General features: G+C 40.7%; 1 protein-coding gene across 3 annotated transcripts in view; it reads right to left on the bottom strand.

Moving 5' to 3' along the window:
- Positions 1-16314, bottom strand: part of JAZF1 (JAZF zinc finger 1) — a 354117-nt gene that overhangs the window by 52038 nt on the left and 285765 nt on the right. For all 3 annotated transcript variants that reach the window (NM_001131604.1, XM_054558858.2, XM_063725473.1), the window contains 1 exon segment: positions 12737-12933. In NM_001131604.1, coding sequence (NP_001125076.1) covers positions 12737-12933 — 197 coding nt within the window.

Genomic DNA, 16314 nt, shown 5'->3' with positions numbered 1-16314 from the left:
TCAGTTTCTTCCTGCCTGTCAAATACCGCTTGTTCTGAGTGCATTTCCAACATCTGACACAAGTCCTGGGACAGGAGCAGTGAGATTCTGTCCCGTGTCTTTTTAGCAAAACCAAATTTGCTGAAAGCATTCTCAGTTTTCTGCAGGTTCTTTAATGCTGTGCAGCTGGGTGTGCCTGAGGATCATTTTATTGTTAAAACTTGAGCCACATGGAAAAGACATTAAAACAAGTTTGCTGCCGTGATACTCATGAAGATGAAAGGGCTTCTCTGATTTTAATATGCCGTGTTTTAGACTGGTGGTGGCAGGGACGGGGGTGTGGAGAAAAGGTGTCTTTGGAAATATATGAGTTTGTCTGGGCTGTGAATTCTTCAGGTGCTAAATCTACATCACCTTCACAAGGGAGGTGTATGGCAGTCTCGGGCGTCTGTTTGTTTATTCATGTTTTCAGTAGAGTCCACACCATTTTCCAGGCTTACAATATGTTGCTCTCTTTAGCACTCATATTTCAGTTCTGGTTTGTGCTTCCAAAGGAAAATTACTGAGAAGTGTGCACTGATGGATGTTGGCATATGAGCGAGCTCTGGACGTTGGCTTAAAAAGATGGCATTCTTTCTTGGGGAGACAGGGTGTGAGCAGCACAGTCTTAATGTGTGCTCTTTAAAACAACTTTACCTTGTGATCTTTTTTGATATTTTTTTGGCCAATGCAGAGACCCCTGCTGGGACAAAGAAAAAGCAGCTAGGACCTAGGACCAATGCCTCACCACTAACCGTGTTTCTCGCACGAAGTGAAATATGGCTGTAAAGACCTTTGAGATTTCTTATGGGAATCCTTAACAGTGGACATACTACTTTTATTGAGTTTGATTAAACAACACAGTTAATAGTAGAGATGAAATTCAGGTTTTTAACTAAATGTAAATGGTCAAGTGTGGTATAGGATCACTTTGCATGAACATTATAAAAAATAACGCAGAAACACTGAATTATTGGCTTTCTGTTAGTACAGATATTAAATCTGAGGATTTAAGTGCCTGCCCATCAGAGAAACTGGATTACTTAGAGTTTCTGAGGATGTGCTCAACATGGACTGAACCTGGGCGGCTTTAATTTTCTTTCTGGTAATATTCTCAATGTAAGGAAGCACTCTTTATCTCATGGGAAACAAAATATTTTGGGTATTGGAAGACGTAGGTGCTGTAAGTTCTATCAGAAACACTTTCAGTCATTAACCAATTCTCAACTGTGTCACTGGACTGAGAGTTTGGCAACAGCTCTTCTCTATCTTTTTTCCTCTGCTCCTTCTCTCTACTTAATGAGTCCCGTAACTGTTTTATTTGTCCATGTTACTGCTTCCTTAATGTTCCTATGCTAAGGATAAAGAATTCCGCCTACTGTCTTTCTTCAATGAACAGGAAATTCCAGAGATTTTCAAACTCAAACTACTGCATGTATTCACTTCATTGTTCCTAAATGAATTGTTTATAACAGAGGAAATGCTATTTTCTAGTTCAAAGAGTGACTGGAAGTTGTGGACTCCTGTTCTTCATTCCTGCCTGAGCAACCACTCTTTTGTTTCAATTGAGGTAAGATTTACACACAGTGAAATGCACAAATCTGAAGTGTATGCTTGTTTTTTTCTGAGACAGGGTCTCACTCCGTCACCCAAGCTAGAGTGCAGTGGCACAGTCACAGCTCACTGCAGCTGCGACCTCCTAGCCTCAAGCCATCCTCCCTGCCTCAGTCCCGAGTAGCTGGGACTACAGGCATGTGCCACCATACCCAGCTAATTTTTTGATTTTTGTAGAGACAAGGTCTCACTATGATGACCAGGCTGGTCTCAAACTCCTGGGCTCGACTAATTCTCCCACCTCAGCCTCCCGTGCTGGGATAACAGGTGTGGGCCACAGCATCTGGCAGGTGTATAATTGGATGAGCTTGATAAATGTACACATCTGTGAAACCAACATCCCAATCAAGACACAGAATATATCCATCACTCAAGAAAGTTCCCTTGTCCACACCTTCTTCCTCACATTCTCAAGTTAACTATGGTTCTGATTTCTGTCACTGCAGGTTGGTTTGCCTGTACTTGAACTTCATGAGTACCCTTTGTGTCAGGCTTAACTTGCTCAGCATAATGTTTTTGAGATTCATCCATTTTTGTGTGTGTATCAGTACTTTCTTTTTATTGCTAAATTATAATCCACTCTCTGGATATATCACAGTTTACCCATTTATCTGTGGATGAACTACTTATCATTTTGGGGCTACTGTGAATAAAGGTGCTATGCACATCCTTGTATCTGTCTTTTGTGGATATATGTTTTCACTCCTCTTTGGTAAATACCTAGAGTGGAAGGGCTGGGTCAACATCACTCAGCTCTGTGGCCCCGAGGAACCTATATCACACCTCTGTCAGTTTCACTCTCTCTGCTGGGTGGAGGGATAATGAGATCTGCTCCCCTCTCCCCTCAGAGCAGGTTTGAGGACGTTCTCTGCTCTGCACAGGAAGGAGGGGAGGGAGTTTCAGAGACACTGTAGTCAAAACTCCCCCAGTTCTAAAGACTTTGAGATGCCCTTTACATGGCCTCCTGACCTTGATTTAAATCTTACCAGTGGGATGTTCAATTCTACACACCTTAAAGGGAATCTGAAATGTAAAAGTATCCCAAATTGGGTAGCACAAAGGGGTGTCCCCCCCTTCCCAACTGTGATGATGGTTGGGCCTATGTGGGCACATCCTTCAACAAGAAAGGGGACAGAGCTCCTTCACCAGCGTGTTCACCTGCTGGAAACATCCAGTGTTCTGTTTCTTAGTACTCTGAGTCTCCACAGTTAAAAGAGTTATTGCTACCTTTACTAAAATAACAACCAGGATATAAAAATTGGTCAACTTGCTCCATCTTCACTTCTGCCACCCCTGGTTATAAAATGATAATCTTAAATGCTTCTGTGTTAATAACAACAGTGTCATTTCCCCTCATTTCTAAACTGGGTTGTCCTTTCATTGTTGAATTGTAGTTCTGTACATATTCTAGATATGAGGCCTTTATCAGACACACGGCTTGCAAATATTTTCACCTATTCTGATTGTCGTCTCAATTTCTTGATAGTGTCCTTCAAAGCACACACTTCTTTAGTGTTGCCGAAGTCCAACTTCCGTTTTTTTTTTCCTTTGGTCCCACAGACACTTTAGATATAGCATTTGTATCCATTCTGACAAGAAAATGACCCCATCTCCTTCCTGAAAATTTATCCACGTCCAGAGCAGTCATTAGCAAATACCACCTGTAATGTACATTCCTGGAATCAGCCTTCTCTGAGGTTAGTGCAGACCAAAAATAAACATGCACAAGCAGCCCTGGCCAGGGCTGGTGAAATATTGTCTGCCCAAAAAGGCTGGATTCAGCTTAGAGCAAAAAATGTTTTGATTTACACGTGCTATATAGCTATTTCTAGAAGCCCTAACTAACCTGACAACATAAACCATTTCCACCACTGACAGTCAATAGTTCCTGAACACATGGGGCTTATTTACTAATGCAGGGTATCTTGAAAGCAGAGCGGGGATATTCCTATGCTGATTTATTTTCTGAACTGGTGGTTTAAATAGAATCAGTATTAACACAGCAGTTGTTCCTGGCCCTATCCTTATTTAATTAATCCTTACAGTAAGGTAAACACGGCCTCCATCATACAGATGAGGAAACTGAGGCTTGAAAAGGTTTAAGTCCATCTGTCTCTCAAGCAGCAGAACCAAGATTTGGATCGAGACCCCTTTGGTGTCAAGGACTCTTAGCACTTTACTTCTGTGCTCCCAGAGTTCTGGAGGGTCTCCCAGAAAACTCTAGATTTGCATACCACCTTTAGTCAACACATCCAGGTCTGCTCACTAATTCCCTCACCTGACACACTCCATAATCATGGACTATAAAATTGTTTGCCCAAATTACTTTCCCTATGATCTCACCTTATTCCAACTGCTTTGGAACTTACATTTGCCTTGCAATTATCTATGACATTTTATGGGTGTGAATATACATCTTTTAATTGCATTAAAACAGTGTAGAATGACCTTATGTGTATCTCAATATTGTTTTATTAATCATCTGTGCTGCTAATTTAGCCCTTGTGTGTCTACATCATGTTCATTAGTTGTCTGTTCCACAGGCATATGTAGCCTGCTTCTATTAAGGGATGTAAGTTCTAAACCACAAGGGCTATATGCCTTATGCTTTTCTGTATCCCCAATACTTGGCGCAGTGCCTTATAACAAGACAGATGCTCAGATAAATGTTCACTGCAGCACTATTCATGATAGCAAAGACACGGAATCAACCTAGATGCCCATCAATGATAGACTGGATAAAGAAAATGTGGTACATATACACACCACGGCATACTATGCAGCCATAAAAAATGAGATCATGTCCTTTGCAGGGACTTGAATGGAGCTGGAGGCCATCATCCTTAGGAAGCTAACACAGAAACAGAAAACCAAATACTGCATGTTCTTACTTATAAGTGGGAGCCAAATGATGAGAAAGAGCTAAATGATGAGAATACATGGACACATACAGGGGAATTATATACACTGGGGCCTTTCGGAGGGTGGAGGGTAAAGGGTGGGAGGAGGGAGACGATCAGGAAAAATAATTAATGGGTACTAGGGTTAATACCTGGGTGATGAAATAATCTGGACAATAAACCCCCATGACACAAGTTTACCTATGTAACAAACCTGCATTTGTACCCTGGACTTAAAATAAAAGTTAATAATACTTGCCTTGTGTCCCATCGAGTATTAACAAGGATCAAATTAGATGGTGAATGTGAATGCTTTTGTGCACTATAAGGTTAGAAAAAGATCTATTATGATTACAGATCACCACTGATTTGTATTTATTTATTTATTTATTTGAGATGAAGTATCACTCTGTCACCCAGCCTGGAGTGCAGTGGAGCAATCTTGGCTCACTACAACCTCTGCCTCTCAGGTCCAACTGATTCTCATGCCTCAGCCTCCCAAGTAGCTGGGATTACAGGTGCGCACCAACATGCCTGGCTAATTTTTGTATTTTTAGTAGAGATGGGGTTTTGCCATGTTGGCCAGGCTGGTCTCGAACTCCTGACCTCAGGAGATCTGTCTGTCTTGGACTCCCAAAGTGCTGGGATTACAGGCGTGAACTACTGTGCCTGGCCAATTTGACTGTTTTCTTCAAGTCAAAAAAATGTTTTGTTTGGGAAGGTTTTTTCTAAGTGGTATGGCTGTGGAAAAACAAATAAAATCCTATTTCCTTGTTGCCATCCTCACTCCAACATTTTCAGTAGCAAGAAGAGATTAAAAATAAGTGGCTGCAGAAGATGCTGGGGAAGCAGAATTAGCCGTTAGACTCGACCATGACACTCAGGCCGAGGAATAAAGGTTTTTACTAGTCAATCAAAAAGGAACAGGAAGAGACAAGGATTACAACAGAGTAGTATATAAACAAGCAAATAAACTGTAGGCCAGGAAAGGGTCTTTCAGTGACCTACAGAATGCAGGCGAAGAATATAGCAACATCTTCTCATTCTCCAGCTACAAGAGCGGGTATTTATGTGAAAAGGGAAATGTAAATCAGATCAATAGGAAGATTTTAGGGAACGTTGCTTAGGTAACATGCAGACATCCAACTCTTTATGGAGAATGTGTTAGAAAAACCAAATCACAGCCTCAGGAATTCATATCACAAAATTCAGTCAGGCTGAAATATTTCACCTTTCTCCCCTCATTTTCCACTATTAAACAGAATAGTATTTCTCTGAGATTTTTCCTTCCATTTTATTCTTTTCTTTTGGGTAGGTGGGGGATGTATGTTAGTTTATACTTTATTTTGGTTATCTTTTTTCTGTCTGGGATTTTTTGTCCTTATTAAGCCTATTTAAGTTTATTTTGCTTTCTAACAATAAAGGCATGAGGGAAGAGCTCACCTCAACTCCATTCAGATAGAGCTTCTAAATGCCAAGCAAAATTCTATCAGTCCTGTAAGTCTGTATTGCAGAGTAATGTCCACCCCGAGGGAAAAATTAATACTATATTATTTAAAATAATCTGCTGTGTATTAATAACTCCTGAAATTTTGAATATCTTTATAATCTGAAAAATTTATTGTAAAAGTCATAAAGAAATGTTTTTTAAAAGGCCATACCAAGAGACACAGGAATATGAAGTAAAATAAAACAATGCAGAAGTTTAAATTTTATATTAAGAATCTAAACAAGAAAACCTAAAAATTGGTTTAATTTCCTTGGGTGCCTTTCTCTGGTTTAATACTTGAATTTTTCCCCCCAGAGTGCGCCAAAATATATATACAAATATTTTCCAGGAGTAACTACGCGATGCTATTAGAACCAGAAACCCAGCCAGCTCTTTCCATGGCTTCTCCATTAAGACATGAGTGAGCATCTGTCAGTCCCACTGGATTCATCCTGGAGGTCAAGGAAACGGATTACAGTAATCTTTCTCCAGACAACGTGGAAATATGTTCAAAATTCAAGCTAGAAGGCACACAGATAGTACAATGAGATGGGCCGCGTTTTAAAACAGTGGTTTCTTAACTCTGGTTGTAGAATTACCCACCCAAAAGAGCTTTTAAAAACTCCCAATGCCCAAGCCCCACCCACCAACTGAATCAGAGTGGCTGTGGGTGGAGCCCAGGCAGAGGTAGATTAAAATTTTTTCCAGGTGATTTCAACATTCATTCTGATAGAAAATCACTGTTTTAAGAGGTTCAATGGGGAAATATGGGGGGAGGGGGGAGAAATTACTTTCTTAACTAAGCTGTAGGCAATAATAACCAAGACAACCTGCTCTCTAATGATGGATGCAAAAGCAAAAAGGCCTTTGCTATAGGATGACCCCATGTCAAAGGTCAATTAATTTGATGGAAAGAGATTCATTCAACTCTTTTTAGGGCCAGTAATTCTATATCCTCCAATCATATGTACTAAGTTGTTTTAATTATAAAAAGAAAGACAAGCTCATTTTAGAAAATATGGGAAAAGAAAAAGAAGAAAATAACATTCATCTTCCTGTCATATTAAGGTAGTTAACCATGGTTAACTTCTCTTAAGTAAAAGATAAAATTGAGATCATGGGCCAGGTGTGGTGGCTCACGCCTGTAATACCAGCACCTTGGGAGGCCGAGGCAGGAGGATCACTTGAGGTCAGGAGTTCAAACCAGCCTGGCCAACATGGCGAAAACCTGCCTCTACTAAAAATACAAAAATTAGCTGGGTGGTGTTGATGTGCACCTGTAGTATCAGCTACTTGGGAGGCAGAGGTCAGAGAATCTCTTGAACCTGAGAGGTGGAGGTTGCAGTGAGTTGAGATCACACCACTGCACTCCAGCCTGGGAGACAGAGTGAGACTTTGTCTCCAAAAAAAAAAAAAAGAAAAAAGAAAAAAAAATTGAGATCATATTGCTCCTGCAGTTTTGAAATTGGATTTTCTCATGTAACAAGATAATGTAAAAACCTTTCCTACAACATTGTGGTGAGTGCCAACAAAGCAGTCCATTGCCTGAAATGGTCATTATTTATTTATTGGCGATTGACTTTAGGTTTATTTGCAGACACATGGATCCACGATTCCTTGACCTACAAACTAAGTAAGATTAATCTGGTAAATACTGAAAGGAAAAAACAGTGGTATAATGGTAAAGTGGGGCAGGGAAGGTCCTGATATGTAGCATTTGCCTATTTCACTGGTGTAAATACTCCCATCATGGCTGATTTCAAGGTAACAGTTTAGCAAACAGTTTGCAAACCCGATTATTTAACAACCAGCTATCTGGAGTCAGCTGACCCTTAGAGAAACCCTGGCTGAACCAAACTGTTAAGTCCTTCTGTTATGACATGCTGTTTGAATGGCAGAGCTGTGTGAAAACGAAAGTTACGGTGAATGAAGTCAAACCAAGGTTTCAGTAACTTAACATATTTTGAGTTTGGAGGTGTCAAGTTCACACACAGTATGGACGGTCTAATAAAGTTTTTAAAAAAGTATTAATGTAATAATAATGAATGTGGATAGAAAGTGTGGGTATACTGGAAAGAGCTTATTCTTTGAATAGACAGACATGGATGCGTCAAGTTAACCTTAGTAAGCCTCTATTTCTTATCTGTACATGGGAATAATAATGTCTCAGTGAGGCTGGTGTTAAGATTAAATACAATGTCATACATAAAGAATACAGTAAGCACACATAGCAAACACTCCGCAAGTGCTACTTGCCTTTCCCTCTAAGTAATTGTACTTTAGATGTTACTACTTTTTATTTTTTTTTGACACGAAGTCTTGCTCTGTCACCCAGGCTGTAGTGCAGTGGTGCAATCTCGGCTCACCGCAACCTCCACTCCTAGGTTCAAGCAATTCTCCTGCCTCAACCTCCCAAGTAGCTGGGATTACAGGTACGAGCCACCACACTTGGCAAATTTTTACATTTTTAGTAGAGATGGGGTTTCACCATGTTGGCCAGGCTCATCTCGAACTCCTGACCTCAGGTGATTCGCCTGCCTCTGCCTCCCAAAGTGCTGGGATTACAGGCATGAGCAGCCGTGCCTGGCCCATGTTACTACTTTTAAAAGGAGAAGGGTATGAATTGTCTTAACACTTTATTTTCAGATAATTTAATCACACTTATTTTTCAATTCCATTTCTCTATTATTTAAACCAGGGGTTGGAAAACTGTGGCCTATGGGCCAACTCTGGCCTGTTTTTGTACATAAAGTTTTAGAAAAACTTTTAATAAAACACACCATGCCCATTAATTTAGGTGGCTCTATAGCTGCTTGCACATTACAATGGCAAAGTTGAGTAGCTGAAACAGAGACCCTGTGGCCTGCAGAGCATATTTACTATATGGACCTTTATAGAAAAAGTTTGCTGATCTATGATTTAAACTATTCTAAGCTTTTCTTAAATGAATACTTTTTCTATATATTAAAAGAAAAAAAGACAAGGACAGGAAAGGAAAACAATGAGAGAAAAAGATTATTCTAGGATGTAAAAATGGCAAAACAGGCCATATATGGTGGCCCCTGCCTGTAATCACAGAGTTTTGGGAGGCAGAGGCAGGAGGATTGCTTGAGGCCAAGAGTTCAAGACCAGCCTGGGCAACATAGCAAGACCTCATCTCTACAAAAAAAGTCAAAAAATTAGGTGGGCATTGTGGCATGTGCCTGTAGTCCCAGCTACACAGGAGACTGAGGTGAGCTACACAGGAGGCTGAGCCCAGGAGTTTGAGGCTGCAGTGAGCTAGGATAGCATCACTGCACTCCAGTCTAGGTGATAGAGTGATATAGTAAGACCCTGTTGCAAACAGAAAAAAAAAAAATTGCAAAACAAACATTAATTCCAAGTATACCTAAGAAATACTGGAAACTCCAGGATAAAGCTGAGCTCTAATTCAGTATTGTCAAGAAAGTATATCTTAAAGAACATTTTATAAATGAAGTTCCTACAAGATGACTATTACTTCTGAAGTGGGAATGCACCATGAATATAGAACTTGGAAGAGTGAATTTAAGGGGTAGAAATGTGGAATTTTATAACCTGGCAATGAAAGTGACTAAAACCACATTAGTCAGGCAAAATAAGCTGATCTCTCTAACTACAGGTAAAATAACATTCCAAACATTGAAAAATGTACACAATCAAAATTGTACATGGTAGGGGTTTAAGAAACCATTTCCCCTGCTAATTTTTGATGTTTACATGGAATGTTCTTCCAGCAGCAAATAACTTACCAATGATCTTGACAGACTGAAAATGATACATCTTTACCACAACATAAATTAATTCTCTCAATGGGAAATTGCTAAAATAGGCAAGGTGTCAGAAAGATTTCTTTATGTCTGAAGGAAAGGAAATGATTCCATTTCTTCCAAACATTCTTACATGAAAAATAATAAACTCTCACTTTTAAACTGTCTTTATTTTCATGGGGTCCTAGGCACCCGTCACTAATTGGGGCAGTCATAGTTATCTGGGATTGGACATGAGTCAGTCCATATTACTTCAGGTATAAAACACAGCCAATTGGAGACTGCCCCCATAATTCATATTATATGTGAATAAATATCATAGCAATACCCAGAAAAGAGGATTGCGGAATTACACGACACTCTTTTTCATTCCTTAGATTTACAACATAAATGTTACACAAAGATCCTGGAAAGTCAATCTTCACAAAATAAAATAAAAGGGAAACATGGTGGTGTATTCAAGGAAATGGACAAATGCCTAACACAAATGAATTGGTTCGTCCTCTAGAAGCATGACCTTGATTCTGTTCCTAAAATACAAAGTTGAAAACCCCAGACGAAAGAAATGAACATTTATTGAGCACTGTGTTATACATGTGCTATCACATTTAACTTTGACACAAAATCTATATAATGGGTATTAGTGACTTGCCCAAGGTAACACCATTTGTAAAGAAAGAAGTTAAGGCAGCAACTCTGGTTTATCTCCCATACCTAATCTGTCTTCAAAATGTTCAATCCTGATTGAACACAGGGTGTCTGTCAACCATGAGTCCCCTGAGATGCTCCATAGAGAAAGAGGTCCCCTAATCAGAGCAACTAAGTTTGGGAAATTTACTAAATCCTCCCCTTGGAGACTAACAGTGCATATTAAAGCCCCGAATTAAAGAAATCTATTTAACTTTGTCTAACTCATCACCTGCCCAAACTTACCAGGAAATCCCTTTCCCCAACTAGTATTTTGTGAAATTAGTATTCTGAAACACACTTTGCACAATGGAAAATGGATGACAGAGAAATACATAAACTGTCAGAGAAGATAAACAATTTTAATCATGGCTAAGGAGATGATGGTGTGGTTACAAGTGGGTTCTCTTTGCTCTTCGATTCAACCAAAATTTTGAATAAGACCCCCAATGCCCTAGTCCCCGCCTGCCTCCTCAGTCTCATCTTACACTCGGGCTACCTGGCCTGCTTTCAGTACTGGGGACCTGCCAGGCTTTCCCCCTCCGTGGAGCCTTTGCAAAATGTTCCCTTTGTGACATTGCTCCCCCTTACCTCTTTACTTAGTTGACTCCTATTTATCTTTCAAAGGAAGCCTTTCCTGACTGGGTCAAACTTCTCTCTGGATGCCCTCCTATCACAGAATTCTATATAGCACTTGTCATGATTACAGGGTTATATTTATTTGCGTATTGATTTGATTAGTGACGGTCTATACTCCCACTGGGGGAAGAGAGCTATTTCTCTGTTTCTCAGACAGCACAAACATGCGGGACCTCTTCCACCATCTCTATTCACTCCTGCCCAAGGAGGAACAGTGACTTAATGAAGCATGAACTAGGGAGGAAGGGCTGGGCATGCTCTGCTCAGGGTCCAGGTGCACTCTGGTCAGCTCCCACCCTGGGGTAAGCTGAGAAGTGCACTTTGGGAAATAAATTGAATTCTGGGAAGACATACTAGGAAGCCCAATTGTTACAGATCCAAGCTCCATTCTGTGGTTTAGCTTTATGTAATAATAAAGTTGATATTTTGTTCTTCATTTGCGACTGCTGTTTTATTTTTTAATCATTTCCACACTTGGGAGAGGAAGAAAAGAGTGATCTTGTTTGGCCCCTAGAATGCCAATATCCTCCAACAGGTGTAAGCTCCTGAGGTCAGGGAAGGGGGCCTCTCTCTGCTCACCTCAGTAGCTCAGTTTCTGGCACTTGTGAGGCATTCAAAACGCCATTTCGCCCAGGCTGGTCTTGAAATCCTGGCCCCAGGTGATCCTCCTGCCTCAGCCTCCCAAAGTGCTGTGATTATACATGTGAGCCACAGCACCCAGCTGAAGTCCTAGTTTCTTGATACATGTAATTCTACCAAGGTTTTCTTACTAATATTTTCTTTTAAACAACTGAACTTTGTCTTCAGATTATTATAGGCTAATCCTAATGTGGAACTGAGGATAAAGTTTTGAGCAGAGTTGATCCAAATCAATGAAGATGGTATCCTTAAAAAGACAGAAGCCTCTTTAAGGAGAGGACCTGGAGGAGAGCAGATGAGAATGCTGGAGTAGCGCACATCCACATGTGTGTCAGGGAGGCTGACAGGAAAGAGGAGGCAAATAGGAGAGATGGACTGGGAAAAATAAAATGGATTACTTGACTGGTGAATAGGTGGGTACAAAGAAGCAAGTGAAAAAGCTAAATTGAGGGGCAAGTTTCCACTATCTATAGAAAAAGCTGGAGAAGACAAGGACTCCCCCTTCTTCTCAAGGCGTTGTAAAAACAATGAAGTCTCCTTGGAAGAAAAATTGTATCTAAATTTCTCCAAGACTGCTTAATAAATTATGTTTTCTCTAAAGGATGCAATTATTTTAACTGTTTTAGAAGAGAAAATGTTCATAATATATTTAGTTGTAAATCGGGTGATGAGATATGTATTATTACAGAGCCCATTAAAAATGTTGTGCAGATGGGTATGCACAGTGAAAATGGGAAATATATTGACAAAAAATCTACAAAACCATTATCACATGCCTATTAACAATAATCTATAAATATTTCTTCAATAATAAATTAAAGAATTTACCAATATATAGAGACTAGTGAAAGGATCAACGATGTGGTGGGTCTGTGTCGTCATCTGTCCCCAGCCCCTTTCTGCCCCCACTTTCTCTTTCTCCCCTCTCCTCCTTCTCAAGGCGGTAGGGCCAGGCCACTCACCTGTCGGAGTGCTGCTGCGGAATGAAGAGGAGGGGGTGATGGGGGGGGTCACGGGGGGAGTAAGGCTTCCACTGCTGTGGCGTGGCGGAGTGGACACATTCCCCCGAGACACTGAGCTGGACAGAGTCAGTGAGAGCTTCGGCTGAATCTTCTTCTTTAGGGACTCCTGCTCTCGGCGGGCAGCATCTGTCATGAATCTGAAACAATAATGGAAGGTAAGGAACCTGGGCCCTGTATAGAGCATGAGGACTGATGACATTCATTAGAGTTTCAGACATGCACGACCCTGGAAAAGGACCTTGGCCACAGGTCAGTCCCAATCTCAAAAACTCATAACAGCTTCCCTTTCCCAATGCAATGGAATTATCTTCTAGCTTGTTATTTTTACGGTTTCTCAAAGTCAGGTCCATTTCTTCCCCAGTAAATCCTCCTTTCCAGGAAGCTTATACACACAGAATACATCTGCACCCACTGTAATACTTTCAGTTACAAGACTTCCTCTCTTGGAAGGTCTGCTCTCTTTTTTTCTACCCATAGGAAACCCACACATCCTCAAAGTTCCCCAACCACTCCTAAGTAGACAGTGCTTCCTTTATCTGCAGGTTGGCAGTATTTCTTCTTTGTACCACTTAACTACCACCTAACATATACGGCCTCATGAAAACTTTTTTTTTTTGGTGTTACTTTGATTCTCATATTGTTATTTGGGTTTAAAAACTTTTCTTGGCTAATTGAGTCCTTGCTTCCCTAGTCATGAAGGCAAAGATTCTAGTCCCCAGTTCCTAGCACAGGGCCAGGCCCACCTCAGGAAACATGGACAGAACTGCGTGTATCTGCCCAGGAAGATTCCAGAAGAAGGGAAGAGAGCAGCATAAGGAGGGAGGTCACCACTGATGATCTGTTTATGTTCTAATTTTATTACTCATAAAGAGAAAGGTGACTTTTCCTGATAGTTTCACTTTGGAAACTTGAGTTATTCTTCCAATGCTTCTCTGATGTTGGTAATATTCAAACTTTGTTCTTTTCTCACTGTATAATCTACCATCTTGTAAATTCCTGTAATATGAGATTCAATACAATCTATGAAATGGTATCTCCTACCTAAAGAACATTCACCTTTTCATATTGGCAGGCAAACTTTGTCAGCTGCATTTTTGAAAATTGCCATAGAAAGCATAGTCCATAAATGTATGATAGCGTTCAGATGATAAAACCACAGCTGTCCCCACCACCTAGGCTAAGAAACAGAACATTCCATGCCCCTCAAGGTCTCTCTCCAACACCTCCCGCATCAATTATATTTTGACTATTTCAATATAATTTATCATAAGCTCACTGCATTGCACTTAAACATGGTATTTTACCTAACCTATTTCACATCTTGTCTACAAAATTCCTTAGTATTTCTCCTCACTACACAATGAAGTTTTGGAAGTCAACAGATAGTTCTAATACCTGGTGAAAGCTTGAAGTCAATTAAACACCCAATGAAACAACAGTAATATTGTTACGCTGTCTTAAAATTTCTATTTTTATACTTGGAACATGGATGGCACATTTCTTGAATGGTTCTTGCAATATAATCCAGATATATAAACTGGATTTTATATGCTGAACTGAGCTTAGTAATAAAGCTTTGCCTTGAGCTCTTAGGTTTTGTGCTATAGGATAGTGATGATTTAAAAAGAAAGGACTGTCAAGGCAAAAGAGAATTGTTTGCACCTGGTAGCCAGGTACTCATTTATTTTCAGATGCAAAACTGGTTCTATTGTCCTTAAAACTTCTTTTCCTCCTCCTCATAAACCTCTACTAAAAATACAGACTCACAGAGAAAAGCAAAGAACTAGTGCTTTTTTTATTATTATTCTAAGAAGAACTGCTAACTAGCATGGTGCTGAGCTTCTCACACTGGGGTAATGCAGTGCACCAGGCAGTGGCAAAGCCACAAGATAAACAGGCTGCTGCTTCCAGGAAGGCCGATTGTTCTCGAGGGTTAAGTAATTCAAACTAGTGTTTCAAATAGCAAAATAAACACGGACATGCTTATGGGGGTAGAAAAAAAATTTACATCTTGCATTTTAGTTAAGAGCATGGTATCTGGAGTCAGGCTGGGGTTGAAATCCTGGCTGGGTTATTATGTAATTTGAGGCAAGTTGATAAACTTCTCTGAATCTCAGGTTTATTCTCTGTAAAATGGGAATGAGAGAGTAGGTAAGGAATTAACATACGTCTTTTCCCTTTCTGCATGGGAGTCTGATCTTTGGCTAAATTTGGTAACCTGCTAAAAGACAGTATGTCAACTATGTTACTAGGCAACACTATCTACATAAGAATGACCTTTGACTGGTGAACTGCACAGCCAGGGAGGATCTAGGAACCTGGAGCTATCTGATAGGAAGCCAAGAATCCTGATTTGGGCTTCCCGAGCGTAGTGATCTTGTAGCTGGGCATGGCCCTTGCACAGAATGGGGAGCTATGCCCAGAGCGTGTTTCAAGAGCTTTGGCTCCTGTGGGGCATGAAGCTCTTCTACTAGGATAGCTTCCACTCCTACCTCTCTGCACCTGAACAGACTCCTATGTGCACTGCTGCAAGGGCGCCTGCAGAAGGCGACTTGTCCTCCATCCTCTGAACAGACCCAGTGCCCTATGTGGCCCATGGTCATCTGTGAGTCTGAATGTTCACAACCTAAGAAGGCGACCTGCTGGCAGACGGGGCAATAACATTTCAACTTCAGAGGACTGTTGTGAGTAAATGAGGTAATTGGTCTGTCATGTAGCAAGTGGCTCAAAATGCAGAAGCTGTTATTAATTACATAAAGCATTATTATATGTTATGTCTCTATATTTTGTCCACCTTACTCAACTCCAAGTGTCTTGAGGACACACCACACGCCCATAGCTCTGAAAGCACTGAGCACACACGTGCCTCGTGTAGAGGCAGAAATTCCGTTTGTGGAACGGCTGAATGGAATAAACCCAGAGGGTGCATATCCAGTGTAAGAGACAGAGGGAGAGACAGCCAGAGGCAGAGAGAGAAAGGCTTCTCTACGTCTAACTCATATATATATATACATGGGTTTTTTTTTTTTTTTTTTGAGATGGAGTCTTGCACTGTTGCCCAGGCTGGAGTGCAGTGGCATGATCTTGGCTCACCTCTGCCTCCTGGTTCAAGCGATTCTCCTGCCTCAGCCTCCCAAATAGCTGGGACTACAGGTGCCGCCACCATGCCCAGCTAATTTTTGTATTTTTAGTAGAGACAAGGTTTCACCACACTGGCCAGGCTGGTCTTGAACTACTGACCTCAAGTGCTCCACCTGCCTCAGCCTCCCAAGTGCTGGGATTACAGAACTCATACCTCTTATTGTAAAATACTCTCCTACAGCTCAGATATAACACAACAACTATAAACAACCATAACAACATTCACACACACAAACCCCACCTTCACCCTCACATGGGTTTGGCCAGCTACAGACAGCAATCTGGGTTGGGGTTATGTCTTCTATAGTGCTTTCTAGAAGCAAGAACAAGGCAACCATGTTAAAAGCATTAAACATGAAACACATTCTTAAAGCCCT

Source organism: Pongo abelii, chromosome 6 (genome assembly GCF_028885655.2).
Source record: "Pongo abelii isolate AG06213 chromosome 6, NHGRI_mPonAbe1-v2.0_pri, whole genome shotgun sequence".
Taxonomy (NCBI): domain Eukaryota; kingdom Metazoa; phylum Chordata; class Mammalia; order Primates; family Hominidae; genus Pongo; species Pongo abelii.
Note: the sequence above shows the minus strand (reverse complement) of the source record. Positions and strands in the feature narration are given on the sequence as shown.